The 26975-nt window shown below is 34.1% G+C and overlaps 1 protein-coding gene across 3 annotated transcripts in view; it reads right to left on the reverse strand.

Annotated features, from left to right (window-relative positions):
- The window catches only part of KPNA5 (karyopherin subunit alpha 5), a 50719-nt gene extending 23889 nt beyond the window's left edge, over positions 1–26830 (reverse strand). For all 3 annotated transcript variants that reach the window (XM_082475298.1, XM_082475296.1, XM_082475297.1), the window contains exons 1-8: positions 25747–26830; positions 20013–20146; positions 18517–18618; positions 18304–18403; positions 13222–13316; positions 10909–11040; positions 8912–9000; positions 1222–1321 (exon numbers count right to left, since the gene is read on the reverse strand). In XM_082475298.1, the coding sequence (XP_082331424.1) occupies positions 1222–1321; positions 8912–9000; positions 10909–11040; positions 13222–13316; positions 18304–18403; positions 18517–18618; positions 20013–20141 (747 nt within the window). In that variant the 5' untranslated portion in view covers positions 20142–20146; positions 25747–26830. The remainder of the gene's footprint in view (positions 1–1221; positions 1322–8911; positions 9001–10908; positions 11041–13221; positions 13317–18303; positions 18404–18516; positions 18619–20012; positions 20147–25746) is intronic.
- Between the last annotated feature and the right edge of the window lie 145 nt (positions 26831–26975).

Below are 26975 nucleotides of genomic sequence, written 5' to 3' on the forward strand. Positions count from 1 at the left end.
GACTTAAAGATGAGGGAATTAGTCAGGCAGATATTAAGAAGTGTCGTAGGGCAGTGGCTCTCAAAGTGTGGTCCATGGACCCCCTTGAAAACTTTAGGGGGTCTTTAATGCCAAAACTATTTTCATAATTATACTAACACATAATTGGCCTTTTTCATTTTGTTGACATTTGCATGAAAAGTATAAAAGAAATGGTGGGTGTCATACAGAGTGAAGTAAGTCAGAAAGAGAAAAACAAATACCGTATGCTAACACATATATATGGAATCTAAAAAAAAAAAAAGATGGTTCTGATGAACCTAGGGGCAGGACAGGAATAAACATGCAGACGTAGAGAATGGACTTGAGGACACACGGGGAACGGGGAAGGGTAAGCTGGGACGAAGTGAAAAAGTAGCACTGACATATATACACTACCAAATGTAAAATAGATAGCTAGTGGGAAGCAGCTGCATAGCACAGAGAGATCAGCTTGGTGCATTTTGACCACCTAGAGGGGTGGGATAGGGAAGGTGGGAGGGAGGCATAAGAAGGAGGGGATATGGGGATATGTGTATACATATAACTGATTCACTTTGTTATACAGCAGAAACTAACACAACATTGTAAAGCAATTATACTCCAATAAAGACGTTAAAATAAAATAAAAAAAAGAAACGGTGGGTAAAACTATCAGCACATTTGCACAAATCAAAGCAGTGATACCAAAATGTACCACAGATCTTTGTATTCTTCATGTCCACACACTTGTAGTTAAAAGTGGGGAGGAAGAATAACCTTGAAGAAGCAGTAAAAATTACTAATTTTATTAAATCTCAACCCTTGAATACATGTCTTCTGAATATATTGTGAGATAAAATGGGAAATACACATAGAGCGCTTCTGCATATCAAAAAAGTAAGATGGTGATCCCCAGGAAAAACACTCATTTGAGTTACAAGCTGAATTAGCTATTTTTTCCCATGGGAATACCATTTTTACTTAAAAGACTGTTAATCGTTATTCAGTCTTAGATATTTGGCAGACATTTGTTTTTGGAAAATAAAGTGAGCCTTTCCATTGTATATCTTTTGATTTTATGTATGTGCAAATATTGTCTAGTCAATAAAAAAAATAATTATTAAGAAAAGAGTAAAGTCCCTTTAATCTCTAAAAATCTATAATAAGGAGACTTAAAAGTTTATGTAGACAGATTCCTTAATTTGTGTATTTTACAAATACCTTACTAAAGTTTGGAGGAGGATTTTTGCCTCTACATAAATTTGAGAGGGCCCATACTGCATTTCTGGTTGTTGTAAGTCTGTTTGAATTTGTTAATAACCTGCCAAGAAAAAGAAAAAAGGAATTGTCACTTCACATTCATTTTTCCTCTTTAGCTATTTTCTACTATCATAAAATAAAAATTCTTAATATATTTTATAAGGAATTCAAACTGACCTGGTAAAATAGGAAAAGGGATTTTAAAAAATTCATTATATTTCCAGAAACAAAAATAAACATATAACAGCTCTATTTTGCAAATTTAAAAAATATGACCTGAATGGATTCTTATAAGACATAAAACATGTTCAAAATAAAGAGTGCCATGGTAAACTGACTTATTAATTTCTATATATTTTAAAAAGAGTATATTATTAGATTACTTTTTTTAACCATGAAAATAATACACTATACAAATTCATGAAGGAAGAACTATAGAGTCAAACTGAATGAAGATCAGCTGTTGAGAAGAGAGAGTTTTTTTGTTTTCTTTTGTTTTAAACAGATTGCCTATCTTAGTATTTTCATCTGCAATCTGCTATCAACCTGCTAGAAGTACAGAGAACCTAGCTTTAAAAAAAATTCTTGTTCTGGAGTGACTTCAGCAAAAATGGTAGAGAAGGGAACTCTGGGGGCCTAGCCTTCCCCAAAACACCAAAAAAGTTTTGCAAACTCTGTCAGAATCAACTTTATCAGAACTCTCCAAGAAAGTAAAAGTTCACAATAAGCAAGTAAACTTTTAATCAGGAAGGGGCTGAAATGTGGTAGGAGAGCTTTCTGGCAATATAACTTGCCTTTGCCCAATCCCCTCCCCAGCCTGGAAGCAGCCTTGAAGACAAAAGCTGGAGTTCCCACTGTGAGTTCTGGTTCCAAAAGGGGCTATGGAGACTTTGTTTCCAAGGAATTGTGTTTCTCTGTTTTGACCTGTCTGGGTACTCCCTGAAGGACCAATGAAGGGCTTGCCTTTATTTTGCCTAACTGGGAAGTCGCTCATTAAGATCAATATCTGATTTGTCATCAGTAACCATGGAGGACAGAAGGCAATAATATATTTAAAGGGCTGAAAGAAAACTGTCAAAGAAGGATTCTATATCCAGCAAAATTACACTTCAAAAATGAAGGAACAACAAAAGCTGAAGAAATTCCATCACTAGTAGATCCACTTTATAAGAATAACTATAATAACTAAAATGTCCTGAAATAAAAGGACAATAAATAATGACTCAAGACCATATGAAGAAATATCACCACTAAAAATAACTACACAGGTAAATGTAAAAGGCAGTATTATTTTATTTTTGGTTTATAATTTCTCTTTTTTCTATGATTTAAAAGATACATACATAGAGCAATAATTACAAATCTATGTTAACAGGCACACAATGTATAATAATGTAATTTGTGACAACAGTAACTTATTGTAGGACAGAGATGTAAAGGAACAGAGTTTTTGTATAATATTGAGACTAAATTGGTATAAATTCAAAGTTGTTGTAAGTTTAAGATGTTAGTTGTACCCCTTAACCATTAAGAATATAACTAAAAAATATACTAAGAAGGAAATGAGAAGGAAATCAATACAGTATATTACCAAAAAAAAAAAAAATCAATTAAACACAAAAGAAGGCAATAAGGAAGGAACTGAGGAACAAAAAAAGATTTAAGCCATAAGACACATAGAAAACAACAAAATGGTAGAAGTACTTCCCCATTAGTATTTACATTGAATGTAAATGGACTAAACTCTTGACTTAGAATTAAAAGGCAGTGACTGGCAGCACGCATTAAAAAAACAAATAAACAAAAACAATTCATGAACCATCTGTAACACACTCACAAGACACTCATTTTAGATACAAAGATACAAACAGGTTGAAAGTGAAAGGCTGGAAGAAACATTCCATGCAAATAGTAATCCAAAGAGAGCCAGGGGAGCTATACTAGCATGAGAAAAATGGATTTAAGTCAAAAATTATTTAAGAGATAAAGAAGAACATTATATATTGATAAGAATGACAATCCATCATGAAGTTATAACACATAGCAACAGAGCAAGTATACAAAGCAAAAATTGACAGAATTGAAGGGAGAAATAGACAGCTATACAATCATAGTTAAAAACCTCAATAGAGTTTTCAATAATAGCTAGAATACTTAGACAGAAGATCAATAAGAAAATACTGGACTTCACCAACATTATAAACCAACTAATTATAATAGACATCTATATAACACTCTACTCATTAACAGCAGAATATATATTCTTCTCAAGTGCACATGGAACACTCTCCAGGATACACTATGTTAGATCACAAAGCAAATCTGATATATTTTCAAAGATTGAAATCATATAGAGTACAATGGAATGAAACAAAAAATCACTAAAAGAAGGAAAATTGGAAAATTCACAAATATGCAGAAATTAAGTAACATACTCTTACACAACCAATGGGTCAAAAAAAGTCACAAGGAAATTAGGAAATACTTCGAAATAAATGAAAATGAAAACGCAACATGCTAAAACCTACAGAATGCAGTGAAAGCTCAGAGGGAAAATTATAGCTGAAAACACCTACATTAAAAAAGAAGATCTCAAAAAAATATAACATAAACCTTCATCTTAATTAAGAAACTAAAAAAATTAGAGCAAACAAAACCCCAAGCTAGCAGAAGGAAGGCAATAATAAAGAGCAGAAATAAATGAAATAGAGAAGAGAAAAACACTAGAGAAAATGAACTAAATCAAAAGTTGATTCTTTGAAAGAAAAATCAACAAAATAAACAAAACTTTACCTAGACTGACAAAGGAAAAAAAGACTTAAATTAGGAATGAAAATGGGGACATTACTATTTATCTTTCAGAAATACAAATAATTATAAGAGAATACTATGAACAATTATAAGCCAACAAATTGGATAACCCAGAAGAAATGAACAATTTCTCAGAAACACATAAACTAACAAACTGACTCAAGAAGAAACAGAAAATCTAAATAGATATATAACAATAAAAGATACTGAACCAGTAATCAAAAACTTTCCAATAAAGAAAAGTCCAGCTTCACTGGTAAATTCTACTAAACATTAAAGAAGAATTAAATCCTTCTCAAACTCTTCCAGGAAATAGAAGAGAACATTCCTACCTTGTTTTATGAGGCCAGCATTACCCTGATATCAAAGCCAAAGACATCACAAGTATGTATGTATATTCCTAGTAGATACGAAAAATCTTTAACAGAATTCTAGGAAACTGAATCCAGCAACATATTAGAAGGATTATACACTATGAACTAATGGGATTTATCCCAGGAATGCAAAGATGATTCAATGAACAATAGCAAACAATATAATACACCACAGTAATAGCATGAAGGAAAAAAACATGTGATCATGTCAATTGACACAGAAAAAGCGTTTAACAGATCCCAACACCTTTTCATGATAAAAACATTCAACAACCTAGGAATATAAGGAAACCACCTCAATATGATAAAGGATATTTATGAAAAACCCACAGCTAACATCATTCTCAATGGTGAAAGAGCGATAAAAAACAAGACAAGGATACCTGCTTTTGCCACTTTCATGCAATGCTGTACTGGAAGCTCTAGCCAGAGCAATCAGGCGATAAAAAGAAATAAAAGGCATCCAAATTGGAAAGGAAGAACTATCACTATTCACAGGTGACATGACCTTATATATTCAAATCCAAAAAATTCCACACAAAAAACTAATAGTGCTAATAAATGAATTCAACAATGGTGCAGGATACAAGATCAACACACAAAAATCAACTGTATTTCTACACATTGGGTACTGAACAAGTCAAAAAACAAGTCAAAAAATCCAAGAAATAACTGCATCTAAAATTGCATCAAAGAGAATAAAATACTTAAAGATGAAATTTAACCAAGACCTGTACAGTAAAAACTATGAAATATCGTTGAAGAAGTTAATGAATACTTAATTATATTAAAAGATATCGCATGTTCACAGATGGAAGACTTGATTTTGTTACGACAGAAATACTCCACAAAGTGATAAGTGATATACAGTTTCAATGCAATCACTATCAAAATGCCAATGGTATTTTTTAGAAATGGAAAAGTGAGGCATCAAATTCGCATGGAATTACAAGGAACCTTGAATAGCTAAAACAACATGGAAAAAAAAATTGAAGGTAAACTGAAGGACTCACACCTCCTGATTTCAAAACTTACCATGAAAGCTACAGTAATCAGACAGTTACTGGCATAAAGACAGACGTACAGATCAATGGAACAGAATGTAAGAATCCAGAAATAAACTCACACATGGATGGTCAACTCATATTCACCAAGGGTGTCAAGACCATTCAATGAGGAAAGAACAGTCTCTTCAACCAATCATGCTGGAACAAGTGGATGTCCACATATACCTCATGTCATATAAAAAAAATAGCTCAAAATGGATCAAAAATGCAAATATAAGAGATAAAACTATAAAACTCTTAGAAGAAAACAAAAGGGTTTCGTGACCCTAGATTTGGCAATGGTTTCTTACACATGACACCGAAAACATAAGCAACAAAGGAAAAAAATAGATAAATTGGACTTCATCAAAATTAAAAACTTTGTGAATCAAGGAAATTATCAAGAGTGAAAAGACAACCCAGAGAATGCAAAAAATATTTAAAAATCATATATCTGACAAGAATCTATCCAGAATATATGAAGAATTCTTATAACTCAACAACAAAAAGACAAATAACTGAATTTAAAAATATGCCAAGGACTTAGATATTTCTCCAAAGAAGATACACAAATAGCCAACAAATGTATGAAAAGATGTTCAGTGTCATTAGGAAATGCGAATCAAAGCAAAATGAGATACCACCTCACATCCACTAGGATGGCTTAAATCAGAATAACAGACAAATGTTGGTGACAAAGTGGAGAAACTGGAACCCTCACACACTGCTGGTGGAAATGTAGAATGGTGCAGCTACTGTGGAAAAAGTTTGGTGGTTCCTAAAAAGTTAAAGATACCGTTACTACATTACCCGGCAATTCCACCGGTAGGTAATACCTAAAAAGAATTGAAAACTGGTGTTCAAACAAAAACTTGTACACGAATGTTCATAGGAGTACTATTTACAGTAGTCAAAAGGTGGGAATAATCCAAACGACCATCAACTGACGAATGTACCACAAAATGTGGTACATCCATACAATGGAATATTATTTAGCTATAAGAAGAACAAAGTATTGATACATGCTACCATATGAATGAACCCTGAAAACCATATGGTAAGTGAGAGAAGCCAGACACAAAAGGTCACACACTATAATGATTTCATTTATATGAAATATCCAGAATAGGTAAATACATAAAGACAGAAAGCAGATTAGTGGTTTCCAAGGACTGAGGCACTGGAAAAAGGGGATATGACTGCTTAATGGGTACTGGGGTTTCTGTCTGGGGTGATAAAAAGTTCTAGAACTAGATAGTGGTTATGATTGCAAAACACTATGAATGTACTTAATGGCAGTAAATTGTACACTTTAAAATGGCAAATTTTATATTGTGTATATTTTATCACACACACAAAAAATATGTTCTAAAGGTTTTCCTATAAAAAGTCTTTGAAGCCTCCTAAAACCATAACTCATTTAGAAATAAATTAGTTACACTGATTTTCTATATCAGGGGTTGACAAACTTTTTCAGTAAATACTTCTGGCTTCACAGGCCTTTCTCTGTTGCAACTACGAACTCTGCTGATGTAGCATGAAAGCAACCATAGACATTAAGTAAGCAAACTGATGTGACTGTGTTCCAATAAAATTTAATTTTCAAAAACAGGGGACAGGCCAAATTTGGCCTGAAGACTGTAGTTGGCCAAGCTGTGATGTATACTATTTTTCTTCACTTGTATTAATGGGATTATTATGAGAAACTGCAAATCTTTTCTTGTCCAGATATGATGTATTATAAATTAAAGTTGAATTAAATTAAAACAACAAAGCTATATCAGTCTAGAAAGTCCATAGTAGTAAAAGGGTTAAATTTACTGAGAATCAAATGAATTAGAATAAAACAAATTGAAACTCCCCAAGGCAGAATTGATAAAACCATATTATATTAATAGAAATTTTATGTATACTTAAGCATTAGCTAAATGTGAATTTCAGTGTGAACTACAGATTATCCATAATCTTTTTTAAGTTAATACCATTTTTCCTTTTGACCAACTACAGTGAGAACATCTGGCAGCTAACTTGACATAACTTCCTTTTTACAACCTTTCCCAATTTTTTAATGAACCTTTGAAACTTTCTAAACCTACTCTTTTTCTGAAATTTATTATGTTTATAACCAGGACTACATAGCTGGGTACTATTTGTTTGTCATTAGTTTTATTTTTTAGTTTGGTTTCTTTAGTCATAATTAAAAGCTCCTTAGAACATTTAAAGGGATTAGAACTAATAAATATTTACTTACTATTTCATAAACCATTACCAACTTAACAAATTAAGATATTAACAAATAATAAAATGACCTAGAGACAGAGAGCAAAAGTGAAAAGAGAAACAAAGTGCTCACAGTTAATCTACAAACCATATAATCAGGCCAAAAAAGTCTCAAATTGAAAATTTAAGAGATGCTTTTAATAGTATGAACTTCAAAATAACTCTGATATTGAACCCTGAATCAGTATTTTCCTTCATGGCTCAACTAAATTCTCAAATACCATAAAGCTTAACTCTGGATAAGCCCAAAGTAAATGAAATCACAAGTGATTCAGTGGCCTCCACATAGTAGGTACTCAATGTTAGTTGAGTGAAATGATGCTGAGAAATCCATTTTGTCCATGGAAAGTTAAGCTCCCTAAAATAATAAAATATCTTTTGCAAAATCGTATCTAAAAATGTATTCTTCCTATCCAATTTCTCAGCTTGGAAAGGATGGAGAATGGCCTAGAAATGATAAGAGTAAAATTTTCCCTTTCAATCATCTCCTCAATTAGTTTTTCCTTTTTCACTATTTACCACTGGCATTTAGCCTAAATAAAAATCCTCTTAGTAAATGATAACCAACATAGATAAAGAAACCTATCTTTCAAATAATTTTATGTCATTTCTGTAAAGAACCTTACATTATAGGGTAATTTCTTTTTTTAAAAAAGTATAAGGTATTTGAAAAAGAAACTACTAGCTAAGTCATTTTAAGTAAAATTCTAATTCTGAAAGAAAACTCTCTTTGTTCTCTGAACATTTCAAAATCAAATATGAAAACCTGACATCCTCAATACATCATCTGTTCATGTATTAAATATTCCCTGCTTTAGCAACTTTTAAATTTTTATTGTATTAAAAACTACTACTTATCCTTGTTTTGTAGAATAATTATTTTAGCACAGTAAGCATCAAGTAAGCAAGGACCACTGTGAAGTGTGGCTTAAGAGAACATAAAAGACCGATATGATACAATTGGAAAATTTTTGTTGTTGTTAGTTTTACATACTTTCAAGCTATTTCAGGCTTAGATAAACATAAGCGAAATTTAAAAGTATCACTAAAGAACTTAATTGTGTATGTAGAAATATAGTGTAGAAAACAGTTTGCTTTTCCCAAAGTAGTATTTAATCATGATAAACTTAAAGTACTTACTCTAAAAGAGGTGGAAGTATTTCACAATTCAAAACAAAATCTCTGCATTCTGCATTGTCACCAGCAATATTACCAAGTGCCCAAACAGCCTTAGAAAAATAAGAAAAAAAGATTCTTTTACGACAATATCTTAAATAAGATGCTCTCTCTTAAGAATGAGATTTTAGTGTAGAAGGAAAAAAGTGATAGTTTTCAAGATGTTAAAACAAAACATGCTAGTAGGAAACAAGAAAGGAAAACTTTATATGTACCTTTAATAATATTTGTAGTCAAATTGAAGCATAGGGCATTTAAAAATTTTTTCTTACATGCTAGTGAAATGTTTATTCTGTTCAACAAAGAGATAGTTTGTCTACTCTGAATCTACATGGAGAGACAAAATAGAGTTGACCCTTGAACAATGAGGGGGTGAGGGGCACCAAGCCCTGCGCAGTCGAAAATCCATGTATAACTTTACAGTTGGCCCTCCTTATCCAAGGTTCTGCATTTGCAGATTCAACCAACCTCAGACTGCATAGTACTGTAGTATATATTTATTACAAAAAATCCATGTGTAAGTGAACTGCGCAGTTCAAACCTGTTGTTGTTCAAGGGTCAACTGTATATCTATGTTTAGTGAATCTTCCAATTACCTATGCTAGAGGTTTGCTCCTATGCCAAGGAATCCACTCACTGGGAAGGGACTGGCTTGTAAAAGAAAAAAGGAAGGACAGACAAAGCATAGAAAAGGAAGGTAAAGCTAATGTGAGAACTGGCTTGAATTGATGCTTGAAAATAAGTTTAGAGTTAGTCCAGGTTAAATAAATGGTAGTAAAAGATTATTCAAATATTAAATTTCAATTACATGAGAAATTACACAAATGCAAATGATCATTATATTCTCATTTCAAGCTTTTCATATAAGTACGAAAGTAGACATTAAGTTACTTTTTCAATTGGTAAAATTTTATTTTAACATCTAAAATATGTGTTAATATTTTTAACATCTACTCTAGACGTACGTTTATTGTCTATTTTTTTAAGAAAAATTTTTTAAAGTGATGACATTTTGCAACCTGTGAAGTATTTTGTTGGTGGGGATATAAATTTGTTAACATTTTTGGAAGTCTACTTTGAAATATGTAATAAGAACTTTAAAATTTTTTCTTTGACTGAGTAGTCATTTTTCCCCAATGAAATAATCAAGAGGTACATATATATGTCAAGACATATTAATATCAAGACCGATATATAATGATGTTCATCACAATATTATTAACACTAATAAGCTAGAAATAACTCAAATGTACAACTATTGAGGAACAGATAAATTATGGTACCTACCTGAATGGATAATGAGTAATCAGTAAAATTTTCTTGGAAGAATAATTAATGCCGTATGAAAAGGCTCTCAATACTAGTGTTAAGTGGGAAAAAAATATACACATAAAAATATAAATATAAACAAACAGATGGAATGGTAGAGATCTACAGATCAATTTGCATGAAAATGATTCAAAACGAAAATATAAAAACATTTGACTTTCTCTGGATGGAACAAATTATATGTGATTAAATTTTCCCTGTTACAACTATGAGAAAGTTTAATCTAAAATGGTTCATTCAAAATAATGTGATATATTAAAAAGAAACAATGAAGTAATCTACATACATGCAAAGAACAAGGAATCAGACTGGCCCAGGTTTAAAACCTGGTTCAGCCATTCACTGTGACTTTGGGTAAATTACTAACTTTTCTGAGTCTCAGTATGCTCTTTTATAAATGGGAATAGTAATTCCCAATAGCTGAGATCCCATGTTTACAAAACCCAGGATTATGCCTAAGACAGTTCATTCTTCCTTCCTTCTAATTTGACAGTAAGTAGAAATTATTGTATTCTAATAAATGTAATGCACAGGCAACTTGGTAAAACTGAATTTCAAACCATAATCGCAAATGGTACTTTCAAGAGAAAGTTAAAATCTAGTAGATATAACAGGTCAAATTAGAAACTTACCTGTTCTTGAACATCTTCATGCTCTGAATTAAGAAGTTTGATAAAAATTGGAACAGCCCCAGTTTCAATCACTACTTTGGTATGTAGAAAAGTTCCAGATGCTATATTAGTTAATGCCCATGCAGCTTCAAACTAAGGAAAAATAAAAGTAGAATAAATGAAAGCACCCAAAAAATGTCAGAAAGGGGAAGAAAGGAAGAAGAGAGGGAGTAAAGACAGCTGAACAAGTCGGAGGGAAAGACTGACTTACGATTAATAAGATTTAATGTGAAATCAGATTTTATAGGTAAAAATACTTTATTTTAAAAAAAGGACTCTTCAATCTGGAAAAATAAGAACTGAGAAGAATATAATAAAAATTTACAAAATCATGAGCAATAAATGAACACATTTGAATTTATAATTCATAAAACTCCTAATGTTTACAATTAGGGAGCCAGGTATTCTAAAGCAAGCAGTGTAAAAATAAATGAGACACTACTTAATAGAGTAATAAATAGTATATCTATGGAACTTAGAATCATAAAAGGTATTTTTGTTTCCCTAGGCATCATCTAGTCCTAACCTCCTCACTTAAGAAATAAGAAAATTGTAAGTCCAGACATTTAGGTGATTTGTTCAAGGTCAAAGAGTTCATTATTAGCAGATATCTTTTAAAACATGTGCAGGCCAAACAAAATTTGTTTGTGGGTCAATCTGGCATGTAGGCCCCCAGTTTGAGGCCTCTCTATTAGATCAATGTTTCGAACTAGCATATTTCATGTGAACTTGGATAATATGGCACAGCATATAGCTGCCCCAAGAGCACACTGCTGAATTTCATTAGGTTTCAAGTATAATGATTAATAAACACTCAAATCCCCAATATTCTTCTTGAATACTGCATGCTCTCTGCACATGTTATTCTCACAACCTGAAATTAATTTTCCTTTTTTCAGCCTGTTAAACTCTCATTCACCCTCAAGACTAGCCATGCGACACTACTAAACCAAAAAAAACCCAGATAAGTTGTCATGTTCTCTATGCTCCCAAAGCACTCTGTATATTGTTTTGTTAGCACTAACTGTACTATGGTATCACAGATCTGTTTATGTGTTTGTCTTCCCCAACAGAGTGAAGAATTTCTGCAGAGAGGGACAATATCTTACTCAATTTTTTAACTACAATGCCTTATACAATGTATTGCTTAAACTAACACTCAATTTTATTCATTCATATTCACTCATTTCTTCTTTCAATCACTTAGAATTAAAGAGCCAAACAATAAACTAGTTATCAGGAGGCTTAGGTTTTAGTCTGGACCCACAGCTTATGAATAAGGCAAATGGACTAGATCATGATCTCCAGTCCTTTCAGCACTATCACCTAAAGACTCTGAACACTAACTGACAATAAGACTATACTGTGAATAAAAGGGTCTTTTCCTCAGACACCCTTGTTGTAAACATTCTCAACAGTTTTTCAGCATAAAGCTCATGATGGTTAATAGTCACAGGTTCAACACATTCCTTTGCTTATATCTAGATGTGAGGACCTTTCCCAAATTACTCAGATAAGTGGAACACAATCCTAAGTTGTAATTTCAACAACTATTACTCAAATACTAGTAAAAGTCCTCCATGACCAACAAGAGCATTGAGAAATTAGGTGTAGGTCTTGTGCAATTCCTGATAGATATAATTCCACCCTGTACACTTAAGAATATTTATAGCAATGAAAGTCAGGAAGAACAATCTTAAACAGTAAAATACTTGTAAACTTCAGTAATTTACTATTAGTAGCCAATTATTTGGAAGACATCTTAAAATTTTCACTATAGTATAACTGAGAAGCAATGCTCTTTAGGACAAACCTAACCTTGGTCACATTTTAAGCAGATTATACTGATTCGTTCTTTTTTCAAAAAAAGAACTAATCAGTCAGATAAAAATGTTTTAAGAGGTACAAGAGTTTATACTAAAAAGTTACAACTTTAGTTAGCTAAGAGCCAAAATAAATTTAACCATTAAATTAACATTTTGGTTTATGGTTTTCTAAAACAAAAGTTATTAAAGGTTGACAACTACAAAATTTTTCTTAATATTAGGAATGATTTTATATATTTTTCCCAAAATTGTTTAATTAAATAACAGTTCCTAGAAAAAATTAGTATTGCAACCTTGACCAAGGCAAGACAGGTAGCACCACCTTTAATTGCCAAGTATTTACTGAATGCTTACAATATACTCAGTACTGTGGAAGTTGATTTCACTAGACACATTAATCCTATGTCATTTCTGGAAAAAGATTAAGAAAGTAAACTACAGAACTCACTTGTAATGTACAATTTTCATTTCTTTCAAGAAATTTCACAAATCTCTGCACAACTCCTGGTTTCTGTATAACTTGATCAATTGGTGGATTAGGTTCTGAAAATTAAAAAAGAATTAAGTTATTACATAGACACAAAAACACAATGATCTGGACCCTATGCCAAAAAAATAACTCTTTCCTAGGTTTCACTGATCCAGTTTAAAACCCTTAGCTGGATGTAGCTGAAGAAAATAAACATTCTCATAATTGCAATGTTTACTGCAAAAAAAAACAAAAAGCAAATTCTTTTTCATTACCATAATGATAAGAAAATTTTAAAATATTTCCTATACAAATATTTATTTATTTATTTTTTCACACACACACACACACACACACACACACACACACACACTGTATTTTATTTTTACAAGAGATAAATAAACTGACACCAAGCATTGTAAATGGATGACCACAACAAAAGCAACAATGATTGCAATTACAAAACACGAAACACACTCATACTATGTCATAATATTGACATTCAGTCCAGTAATCCTCCACTTATACAAATATTTATAATTCATAAATTGAAGGCTATTTAGGAGGTCACCTTCACAATATGGGAATATTTCAGTCCAATACTCAAAATACCAATCGAAGGATAATGTGTCTTCTAATTCTTCATAACCATACTCCCATTTCCAGGGATGTCTCTTCCACTATCAACCATGAATTGCCTAATGTCTTTCAGCTAGATAGGTTCTATTTTGTCAGGGTATTATTTATTATTTACAAAAATGCTATTCAACTACCTAGAATTCTTGATAAATTCTCATGAAATGCTGAGGACTTTTGAGAACCATAAAATCTCTAAGAAATTTTAAAACAAAGATATGTAAATTGAAAACAAAGATATTTCTGGGACTTCCCTGGTGGTCCAGAGGTTAAGACTCTGCGCTTCCAATGCAGGGGGCGCGGGTTCAATCCCTGGTCGGGGAACTAAGATCCCACATGCCGCGGGGCACAGCCAAAACAAAACAAAGATATTTCAGCTCCCAAAAACATAAGTACCAAGAATTCTTTCTCCTCCCTTGGCTTCAGCAATAAGTACACTCTTGTGGTTCTCCAGGAACTTCTTCGCTGTTGTTCCTTTGGGTTAGTTTTCTCCGTTATTTATTCTCCTCCTAGAAAATCTATTTCTATTTTATTTCTATTTTGCTAATTCAGTTATCACTTATCATTCACAAATCTAACCCCAGTAAATTCTTCTTTCCTAGATTCTGTACCACATTTTTAAGTGCTTATGGTTACATTTTTTCCCCCACAGCTTCTTTAAAATGTAGCATAAACAAAACCAAACTCATAATATCACTATGCTTATTCCTTCCCCTTGCCCTGTACCCACCACCCAAATTTGTCTAAGCTATCTGTTCACCTGGTTACACAAGAGAAATCTCAATTCCACTTTTGACTCTTCCTTTTCTTAATTCCTGTTTGAGTATGTTACTGATCATAAATAATGTTTAATCAGTAGAATTAGTAAATGAATGATATCCATAAAAGGTCTACAAATCCTGCTTGTTTGATATAGAAAAACCTTATTATTAAGTTTTAAGTCAGTTTAAATCTTAGAAATCGTATTCTCAACTGTTAAGAAAGATTTATTTAGGAATGGACTTCTTGGTAATTCCCTGGCGGTCCAGTGGTTAGGACTCCACGCTTCCGCTGCAGTGCGCACGGGTTCCATTCCCGGTCGGGGAACTAAGATCCCACAAGCTGCATGGTGTGGCAAAAAAAAAAGGAATGGACTTTTTTCTTCCTTTTCTTCTTTTTTCTACAAATCTGCTATCTTTCTAACTTGCTCAAAAATTGGAAGATTTCTGAAAAATTAGTAAAGTTAAAACTATAAAGTTTTGTTTGGGTGTTCTAAATGAAAAGTGTGGATTCTTCAAAATGTAAATTCCAGACCATAGCTTAAACTGTTCTTATAGTTATAATTATTAACGCCTTTATTCCCATCTTAAAAAAAACAAAACAAAGTTATTAGGTTGTGGTTACCATCTTTACCTTCCAGTTTTTTCTCTTTTCCCAAAAGAAAATTCTAAATCTACTTTCCCCTTATTTTTGTAAAGGACAAAATTTTGTCTTGCTCTTTTTGAGCAGAGAAGAAAGGGGAGGTTGAGAAAAGGAAGTAAACATAGAAAATTGGTTTTCTAGTTAGAGGGTGGGGAGAAGTGGGTATTGAGACTACCTGAATATGTAGATAAAGAAATACAGACATAGATATATATATAGATTTAAGAACCCAAATATGATCTCTTCCTGGGGAATTACTTTACAGTTACTTTCATCTAAAAGAAAGCAATTAAAGTGTGCTTGGATCATCAAGTAACCTAACAAGTATCATGAACTTTTAACTTTTACATTGATATTACACTGACAGAATAATAGCCTACCTTATCTTATAAAGGTGATGAACTATTACAGAGAAGACTTAGTCAATACGGCAATGTAAACATAAGTAAAATAGAGGAATATCTGCTTCAGCACTGAAGACTAATCAAGAGTCATCCACAACAAAAAAGCCTTGGAGAAACAAAACTGGGATTGAAGAAAAGAACAATTTGTGATTTACATCTATAAGAGTGGCCATGATAAGGAAGTAAATAACAGATTCTAGCAAAAGGTCACTATCATGACTTAAATCAGAGGAGTTCTATTTCTATTTCTAGCGCCAGTTCTAGTTCTAGCTCCTTCCCCATATTTTCTACATTGATGGATCAAGGAAAATTATAGTAAATCGAATATTCTTCTAGACTTAAATATTTGGCAGGAACTCACATCAATCAGCAAAAGAAAGTATCTATAATTCCTGACATATGCCCAACCTGGGCAAGCATAATCCCCCTATAAGAAACAGAAAAATCATTGAATCTATGAAAAAGATACTATATTTTAAAAGACACAGAACACCCTGAGGAATTAGGAATGAAGATAAAATCTTATGACTAAAGAATTCAATAATGGGGAAGTTGTGGTGTAAAAACTGGTGGCAAACTCTAATATTCTTAAATACAATTAAATTTAAATTAATTCTGTTAATTGGTTATAACATAATACATATGCCAAAAAGAAATCTTAAAAGAGAATATGGTAATGTAAAAATTATTGATGTGTTATTATTAATACATTTAACTTATTTTTTTTAATTAATGTTTTAATTTAAAAATATTAATCTGACTAAAAAAAATCCAAATTAAAAAAACAAAAACTGTGGAATATGGTGAGGAAGAGGAAGCTACTCTTGATTTTATAGGGTCTCCTAACATTGCTAAGCTACTTTTGCTTGGAAGATAAGGGATGGAAAAGGAAAATTAAAGGTACTTATGAAAAAGAACTACAATAAGAAAGCAAAGGTAATAGCCTGTAATCTGTGCTGAACTGACCACAAGATTTCTTTTATTCCTCATACGTTACTAAATTTTGTCTTTCAGGAAGATACGGCAGCTAGCCAAGGGCAATTTCAAAATCTTATCAGTTCATGTATACAGCTCAATATAATTAGAATTACTAATCCTATAAATTCCATGTATGAAAGATGAGATAGACTAAGGGTTAAATTTTTATTTAATAAGGAATTTTTATAAACTCAATATAAAATTGGACAAATAACATAAATAGGCAAATTATAAATTATAAAGGTCAATAATAAAAAATATTCAACTTAGGTGCTCAAAAACTGCCACACTATAAGCACTATTATATAACCATCTTTTTCTTTTTTAAAGATAGTTGTGTTGGTAAGAATATAGTGAAATGAATATCTGCACAAACTAAAGATGGGAGTGTAAATTAATACACTGTTTATTCCCTTTGACCCACGATTTCACTTTTATAAATTCATACTAAGGAAGCTTTAGGTTATACAAGGATTTATGTAGCTTTGCTTATGATAATTAAAAATTGGTGGGGCTTCCCTGGTGGCGCAGTGGTTGAGAATCTGCCTGCCAATGCAGGGGACACGGGTTCGAGCCCTGGTCTGGGAAGATCCCACATGCCACGGAGCAACTAGGCCCGTGCACCACAACTACTGAGCCTGCGCGTCTGGAGCCTGTGCTCTGCAACAAGAGAGGCCGCGATAGTGAGAGGCCCGCGCACCACGATGAAGAGTGGCCCCCGCTTGCCACAATTAGAGAAAGCCCTCGCACAGAAACGAAGACCCAACACAGCTATAAATAAATAAATAAACAAATACTTAAAAAAAAAAAAATTGGTGAATCACTTTGCTGTATACCTGAAATTAACACAACATTGTAAATTAACTATACCCCAATATAAAATACAAATTAAATTTTTAAAAATTTGGAAAAAAATATCTGATTGATTGATTATTCATTTTACAGTCATGCTCTGACGTTATGCTGCCATTTTAAAAAAATGTCTGAGGGCTTCCCTGGTGGCACAGTGGTTAAGAATCCACCCGCCAATGCAGGGGACACGGGTTCAAGCCCTGGTCCGGGAAGATCCCACATGCCGTGGAGCAACTAAGCCCATGCGCCACAACTACTGAAGCCCACTCGCCGAGAGCCCATGCTCCACAACAAGAGAAGCCAGCACAGTGAGAAGCCCGCACACCACAAGGAAGAGTAGCCCCCTGCTCGCTGCAACCCAACACAGCCAAAAATAAATTAATTAATTAAAAAAAAAAAAAAATCAACTGATTTTGACCACAGATGTATGGGTTTATTTCTAGACTTTCAATTTAAAAAAATAAATAAAATAAAAATTTTTTAAAGTCTGAAAAATATTTCTACAAGAATTTAAAAATATGTATTTATAACTTTCTTTCTTGGCAATGGGGCTAATTTGGGACTATATTTGCTTCTTTAAATCCTTTTATATTTGCAGATATTCTACAATCAACATGCGTTACTTTGATAATATAATGTTTAAAAAATAGATGTTATTTAAAAATACATTTTAGAGAAAAATTAAGACCTACTGGCAAAGAAAGTGCCTTAAAATAAAAAATATATAATAAATAAAACTGTACTACAAATTCTTGTAACATCAAATAAGCATACTGAAAATAATTCTTGCCTTTAGAAAGCAGCTTTCTAAATTTCTGTGTTGCTGTTAGTTGTTGATCAGCATTATTAGAAAAAATCATCTGAACCATATCTGTGGTAATAACTTCTTCCTAAAACACAGAAAATACAATTGTTATTTAAATATTTTGCACTAGTAATTTTGCTGTATCATCTCTGTAATACTGTTGAAATATAATTTGAAATACGTTTTTGTAATATCTACCTCTGGAATGGGTACAGTGGAACTGATATCCGGATCCTGGATAGGATTTTCTAACATAGATTCATCATTTCTGGGCAAAGAGACATTTCTGCGTTTGAATAACTGTAATAAAGAGAAATAACTTAATATATTGAGCTTTCCATAAAACACTAAATTCCCATAGAATTATATTTTTCCTTTACTGAACAAAACAATAATTTTATCATTCAAAATTCTGAATATTTTAGTATTTCTTAATCATCATACCATAACAAATTTATGAGAAGTTTTGGGGCTAAATTAGCTCTTGTCTGTAGACTGCTTCTTAATCTCAGGTCTTTTACCAATGTCTAGTAGCATAAGCAGAGTACACATTTATATTTTACAGCACTTGGAAAACCACATACGCCTATACTAAATTATGAGATGTCTAAGAAGAAAATCTTAGTTAAAAAGCAAATCGGTTATATGAGTGAGATAATGTGGTATATTAACAGAGTTAGTATATTAGATTAACAAGGAATAGAGAGCAGCTCTCAGGAAAGAGGACCCTATGCTTATTAACTCAGGAGTGAATATAAGGAAAAAAAAGAGAGGAGGAAAGAGACATGGTCAGGTCACTGAGAAAGATTTATAGGTACATCTCATAAATCAAAATTGACGAAAAAAATCTGGTATCACATACTTTTTGATAGCTAAATAAATTCTGCTGTTCCTCAGTCTGTACACAGTTCTCCTTCTATTCATTTATTCAAGAGATTTTTTTTTTTTTGAGTACCTACTGTAGTATAGTAGAGACTATGTTAGCTACTACAAATAGGGGAACGACAAATAATCATATTTCTAAAACAGGCCTTTTTCTACTTTCTTCATTGCTAGTCCTTTTTACACATTAGTTTTAATTCATGTATGTGAGGACCATACCCTCCTAATTATTTATGAATACTTCTAAATTTAGGTATATACTGGAATGAAAAATGTTGAGAGGCATTCTTTTAATTTTTCTATTCTTTATGTCACATATATAAAGTTCAAACAGAGAAGGCTAAGAGGTCTGCCTGATAGACTATAGGAGGAACAAACAGTATGAATAGCATAAGTAAACGATTATAATTAATTTAGGGGCAAGAGCTATGAAAATCACAAAGCAACAAATGAATACAATTAATGTCTTTTTAGGGGGCAAATTTTACAATGACAAGTGGAAGTGATCTAAGTAGGCTCAAGAGTAAAAATTTCTTAGCACTGGAGCAGAAATATTAATGTAAAAGGTTTATCAATGGAACGGAAAAGCCATTCTTGTCGGTGATTAAAAATAGCACAGGATTCTGATTTGTGGATTTGCTAATATTATTACTGGAGCCTAATAAATTAAAAAATATATTTACCCATATTCAATTTCCTAAAATATTTTTTTCATTTAAAATTATCTAAAAACTAGCAGCAATAATAATACTACTTCTAAACTCTTTATATAACGTTTTTATGTTAACAGAATTATATTTTAAAACACCTACCTGTTCTTCCCTTTTTTGTTTTCGAAGCTGTATTCCTTCTTCTTCTCTTCGTCTACGCATCTCTTGGGGATTTAGGGCTTTATTCTTATAACTTTTCATTCTATAGTTATCTTTCCCTGGACTAGCCATGGCATCTTAAGATTAGGAGAGAAGAAAACAGATACCGATAACTCTCAAAACAACACAAGATGTTTAATATAGGGCAATTAAATTCAGGCTCATGGATTAAATAGACCAATAAAACCCATTCTGAAAATTATGTACAAAGAATACATTCCCTCACCCCCATATCAAAATTGGAGCAAAATGACCAAATATTTTAGAACTTAACTATCAAATAACAGATTTTGGTCTAAACACAAAGTCATTACCCTAATTTCATTGATTCTGAGATGAACTCCCCCATCCCTGGTATTTTAAACTTTCTGTAAGTGAGATGCATCTTAAAATTACTGTCAGCCAGGAACTAATCATGAAATAGTTGGGTAAAAAACTTCTAAATTACAGCTTATGGAAAGATCAAGAAATAACCAGCAATGAATTGTCTTATTTTCAATAAAATATGGTATCAGGCTTCAGTAAGCACACCTCACATATTTATTGGGGTCTGTCTTCTTTCATTTACTTAAGGCACTGCCTAAAGAACTAAAGCCACACAGGTCATGACCTGAGTTATGACTGCCATACCAGTTTTCAGTACTAGAGTATAATTACTCTTTTTAAAATACTGAAATACTTCTACTTTATTTTTAAGTAGTTTTATTATAAATGTTTTTTTAATTAACATTTATATAAACATTTTTATAAGTATATTTAAAATATATATTTTATATAAATATAAAATTGTATATTTGAATATATATAATAGCTTTAGAAAAAGAATTATAAACACTTCTTAGTATTATATTAATATTTTGGTATTATTGGAAACAAATACAAAATTACTAATACTATAACCTATCCTGCATTTACACATAAAAAAAAATCAGTTTAAAGCAGGGTTTCAATTTGAATTTAATATGAGAGATAATTAATGCCTATCTAGAATGTTATTCTGATAAATTCTGATGACACACCCATGTATAGCCAGAGAGAATGCTGTAATCAATTAGCACTTATGAAGTAAACAGGAGAGAAGGAGAGATGGGCATTTATCTGCCATCCCTGATGTAGAAGAGCTAGATTAATGAACTGGCAAATTATATTTTAAGTAGTAAAGTACACTAAAACATAAGCATTAAATCCTGCGAGAGCACAGAAGACACAGAAACTAACTGTGCCTTAAGGAGTTCTGTAAGTTTTCCCAGTTATCCTGTCTTAAAGGATGAGCAAGAATTTGCCAGGGAAGAGGATGAAAGGGGAAAAGGAAGGGAACAAGTATTTCAGACAAAGGGAATATATGTAAACACAGAATTCACGAAGAAGCCTGGCATAAACATGGAACAGTAAGAAATCAAGTGTACCTGAACAAGAGGATGCATGGGAGAAGGGGCAGGAGATAAAGCTGGAAAGGTAGGTAAGAAAACATATGCTTCCTGCAATCTGGTTGAGAAATCTGGACTTGATCCTAAGGAATAGAATTAAAGAAATTAAAGTGAAGGTTGTTTCAAGCTTTGATGATAAAGACCTAAACTAAATTAGTAGCTGCGTTGAAAAATATAGAAGACAGATTGATTCCAGAAACATTTCAGAAATTGATTTAATAAGAATTAGAGGCCAAATGAATGTAAGGAATATGCGGTAAGGAAGAAAAAGGAGTTGATTTGGCTTCCCTGGTGGCGCAGTGGTTGAGAATCTGCCTGCCAATGCAGGGGACACGGGTTCGAGCCCTGGTCTGGGAAGATCCCACATGCCGCGGAGCAACTGGGCCCGTGAGCCACAACTACTGAGCCTGCGCGTCTGAAGCCTGTGCTCCGCAGCAAGAGAGGCCCTGATAGTGAGAGGCCCGTGCACCGCGATGAAGAGTGGCCCCCGCTCGCCGCAACTAGAGAAAGCCCTCGCACAGAAACGAAGACCCAACACAGCTAAAAATAAATAAATTAATTAATTAAAAGAAAAAAAAAGGAGTTGAGGATGACTCCATGGTTTTTAGTGTGAGCCATTTCAGTATAACGACAAAAATAACCCAAAATAGGGAATACCGATGGAGGAACAGAGTGGTGGTTTTGTTTTCTTGCCTCCATGTTTTTGAGATGAAAATAATGAATTCAATTGTTTTATTTTTCATTTACATACAGCAAAAATCACTCTTTCAGTACTATGAATTTGACAAAATGCACAGGCACATAACCAACACAATAAGATACAGAACAGCTTCATGACTCCCCCCCAAAACTTCCTCATGCTGCTCCTGTTAGTCCTTCTCCCACTCTTAAAACCTGACAACCACTGATTTGTTTTCTACTTCCATAGATCTGCCTTTTCCTGAATTCCACATACATGAAATAATAACAGTATGTAGTCTTAATTGGCTTCTTTCATTTAGCATAGTGCATCTATAAGTCATCCATATTGTTGGCATGTATCAATAGATTATTCCTCCTTATCACTGAGTAATATTCTATTGTACAGATATACCACAGTTTATCCATTCATTAACTGAAGGACATTTAGGTTGTTTCCAGTTTAGGGCAGTTACAAATAAATCTGTTATAAACATTCATGTACAGGTTTTTGTGTAAAAGTAAGTTTTCATTTCTCTTGGGTAAATATCTAGGAGTAGGATTGATGAATAATACGACAAGCGTATGCTTCGCATTTTATAAGAAACTGCCAAACTACAAAGTAACTATAACATTTTGCATTCCCATTAGCAACATATAAGAGTTCCTGTTACTCTGTATCCTGGCTATACACTTGGTATTGTTAGAATTTTGTTATTGTTAATTGTAGCCATTCTAATGGTATACAGTGACTTTAATTTTATATGTGTTAAATTTACAGTACATAAGGCACAAACAGAAGGTTTTTATTTATGGATAGTTAAAAATATGAGTCAAAACTCAGGGAAAGAGTGCTGAATGATAATCCAAGAGCATTAGAGCTATAAAAGAAAGATGCCCAAAGGAGACATCTTAAGGATATTCACATTTCAGTGGAAAATGGAAAGAGCAAAGGAAACCAAAAATAAATAGGAGGATCAGAAGAAAACAAGAGTCATGAAAAAGAAGGTAATTCAAAAGATAAAGGAGTATTTCAGTTGTAGTAGCACTAAAAACAGGTCACCCAATTTGTTCATTCATTGATTTATCCAGCAAATTTAAGCGCCTACAATAAGCCAAGTACCATAGGAAGGAAGCAATAGATTTGATAATTAGGTCACTGGTAAAGATATTGAGAGAAATTTCATTAGTGGTGGAGCTAAAGGTCGAATGGAATGGGCTGAGGACTTCACAAGGATTTAAAACTTTGTGCCTCTGAACTTTTATTGTTAACTTTCTTAATAATAACAATGTTTAGCATTATTCTCTACTTCATATATAAAAATTCTGTCGCATTAATAAAAGCTTAGGGGGCTTCCCTGGTGGCGCAGTGGTTGAGAGTCTGCCTGCCAATGCAGGGGACACGGGTTCGAGTCCTGGTCTGGGAAGATCCCACATGCCGCGGAGCAACTAAGCCCGTGCGCCACAACTACTGAGCCTGCGCGTCTGGAGCCTGTGCTCCGCAACAAGAGAGGCCGCGATAGTGAAGAGGCCCGCGCACCGCGATGAAGAGTGGCCCCCGCTTGCCACAACTAGAGAAAGCCCTCGCACAGAAACGAAGACCCAACACAGCCAAAAATAAAATAAATAAATAAATAAATTTTTAAAAGAAGGGAGAAAGTCATAGCCAGAATGCACCCACATGGTGCCTAAAGTTGGTTAAAGTGAAAAATAAAAAAATATGCCTTTAAATAAATAAAATAAAATAAAAATAAATAAAATAAAAGCTTAGGCTCTTGGAAGGGAAAAACAGAGATCAGAGTTCATGACAGAGCATACTGGGCTTCAACATTAGTTGCTGAATTATGTTCAACAGTATAAAATATCTTAGCAAAATGAAATGTTTGCAGCAATAAACCTCTTTAATATACTTACCACCTATACATTAGGCATCTTCTAGGCCACTGGCCTCTAAAACTTTTTGATCACATATCCTATGTACACAAAATATGTTTGGGAATTCCATGTACACAAAATACATTTGGGAATTCATCCTCAATATGTTTATTTATATACATGTATCACTAGCTTAATAAACTATCCCATTATAAATTCACAGATAGAAATTTTTTTAAAAAACAGAGTAGTTTTAAAAGGTAAACAAACAGAAGTTCTAATATTTTCTCCCCACATCTGATTGAACCACCTTGTGCCTCCCAACACACACAGCAGACACTACTCCTTAATACCATCAGTCTGGGCAATGACATTAAAACCTTTCAATATAAATGCTAACCAAATAAAATCTAGCCCCAACAACTCATACATCATTTGTTCCTTTTTCTTCTGTAGTACTAACTTTTTGTCTGTTATTTAACATCGCATCCTCACTGCAGTTGCTTCAAAGGGGATGTAAAGTTCAAGGAAAATGATCTTTAAAGGGGCCTCACCCAAGGGGACTGTTTCTTTCTCTGGATTATAGCTTAAAAAACTACTGTACTTCAAAGGCTGCTGTCTCATACAAGTTATTTTAAATATAATAAATGCTATTCAAACACTGTAAAGTTGCCAGAGGAATTTTTTTTCAGTCATAAGCTTATTTTTCACTCTGCTCTTTGAAAAACTGCTGACGTTGGGCAAACAACTGGAATCCGAACTTTTTCTAATATATATTAACGGAATTTCTTGTCTCCATAAAGCCTCCATTTCCAGGGGCTAGGGTGGCTGTTAGTAAAATTACAAGATCAGTACAAAGGGGAAAGTGCACCAACCAGAAGATCTAAAGGACAGAGCCGTTTGTTTACCAAGAGGGAAAGTCACTGTCTTACAAAATATAAATCACTGAATGTTGTAATTAAGAGACCTCAAATCACAAGGCTTTTTTTAAAAAAAATGTGTTCAAAAAGCCGAAGAGTTAATGCCAATGTCATATTCTAAGTATCACTATCCCGTTTAACAGCTTTCAATTCCTTTCATCTCTTATGCATTATCGAGGAGACACGATTAAATTTTCATCTTGGAAGTGAGCTGGCCGACTACTAGAGAGCCGCATCTAAGCCACGCTCGCCCGCGTCAGGACTGAGCCCTTCCAGGCACCTGCATCCAGCTGGAGGGCAGCTCGTGGAGGTTTAGAGGGTGCGACCTCACATGTGTAGGCCCCTGGGACCGAACCTGCCTTATTCTGGACACGGTGAAACTTCTAATAAGCTGAGCCGCGGGACAGACTGCTGAGCCCCAGAAGTGACAGGCAACGTTTGACAAGACCATGTACCAAAAAAAGAAACTACCGAGAAACAGTGGAGCAGAGCGGCGAGAGGATGAGATCCTCTGCCTGAAGCTCCTTCAGAGGACCAGCCCGGCCCTCGGAGAGGCTCAGGGCTCCCCGCGACTTCGCCTCCTCAAGAGAAAGGTCCGGCTGCCACGCCCCCGCCACCGCTCTCTCCCTCTGGGGAAGCTGATTTTTTCAGCTTGGCCTGGTCCTGAACCCTTTGCAGGGGAAGGGGTAGATCAAAATAGTGGCCTCAGGAACTAGTAGCTCCCAGAGGGACCAAACCCGAGGCTCACCCAACCTGTCCTGTGTCACTCCTACTTACCTATTAATGTGGCACTTATCCGGCGCTCTGACTTTCCAGTTCCCAGCTGCGGCGTCTGCTGCGGTTAACAGCGGGGTCAGCACTCCGCCCCTAGCGATGAGTGTAGAGACCAGGCTCACAACTCAAGATGGCGGCCTCCTGCGCCCCTCACCCGAGACCCCAAGGCTTGCCTCCCAGAAGCCCTTGCACGCGGCGGCGGCGGCGGCGGCGGCGGAGGCTGCGGCACTGACCAGCAGAGGGGGCGGAGAGAAGCGGGCGCCCCAGCCGCACCCACCCATGGGGGAGCTGGCTCCTGCCCGGACTCCGGGATTTTAACCCGGCGCGGTTGCCGTTGCAGGAGTGTGTCTTACTGCCCTAGTCCTCCGTGCCAGCTCTCAGTCTTTCATTCACTCATTCGTTCGTTTGCTCACCCATCCATCCATCCACCCATTCATTTGTTCATTTTACAAAGTGGTATATTGATGGAGGGCATAATCTGTGCTAGGCATTGTTTGATATTGGAGGTACAACAGTGTACACAACGGATAAAAATCTTAACCTCATGGAGCTTAATTTCCTGCCTTCCTACATTCTCTGCTCATTTGTTTCAAGCTTTTCAGTTAGCTATTTATTTAAATTTTTGGATTCTGTAACATCTGTGGATTTTTGACAAAAAAAGTAGTCACTGATATATGAAATAAATAACTCCAGATAAAGTACTCTAAATTATTATAACACATATATAGCCTTGTAATCCACCCTGGGGTTGAACAAGCAGTATTGAAAACAGACTGTTTTCTACATGTAGTGTTAGGCACAGAATATGCAAGATAAATAACACGATTCCTTCCCCGAAGAAACTCCTGTTTTCCATCTCTTGTTCTTTTTGTTCTCTTTTCTGAAAAATGTTTTGGGTTATCCTACAGCTCTCCATTGATGTCTTTTTTAAAATTCTGCTATTGTATTTTTTAAATCCCAAGAGCTGTTTCATATTTTTAATTCAGGGGTCAAGATAGCGTTATCTTGTAACCTTGAGGCAAGAACGTGTCTTTGTCATCCTCCATAGTTCTGAGTTTGGCATTATAAGCCCTTTATTGATAACGTAATAGAGTGCTACTGAGTCAGGCCCTGGATAGTGGGTACTGTGGATTTGTGTAATGCCCTAGAACCTGCCCTCTCCTCGTAAATTAGGCGTTGGAACCTTGTCGGGAAGGTGCAAAAAGACTACGACTCCCAGAACGCACTACAAC

This window comes from Balaenoptera physalus, assembly GCF_965194825.1.
Source record: "Balaenoptera physalus genome assembly, chromosome: 9".
In the NCBI taxonomy this organism is placed as follows: Eukaryota; Metazoa; Chordata; class Mammalia; order Artiodactyla; family Balaenopteridae; genus Balaenoptera; species Balaenoptera physalus.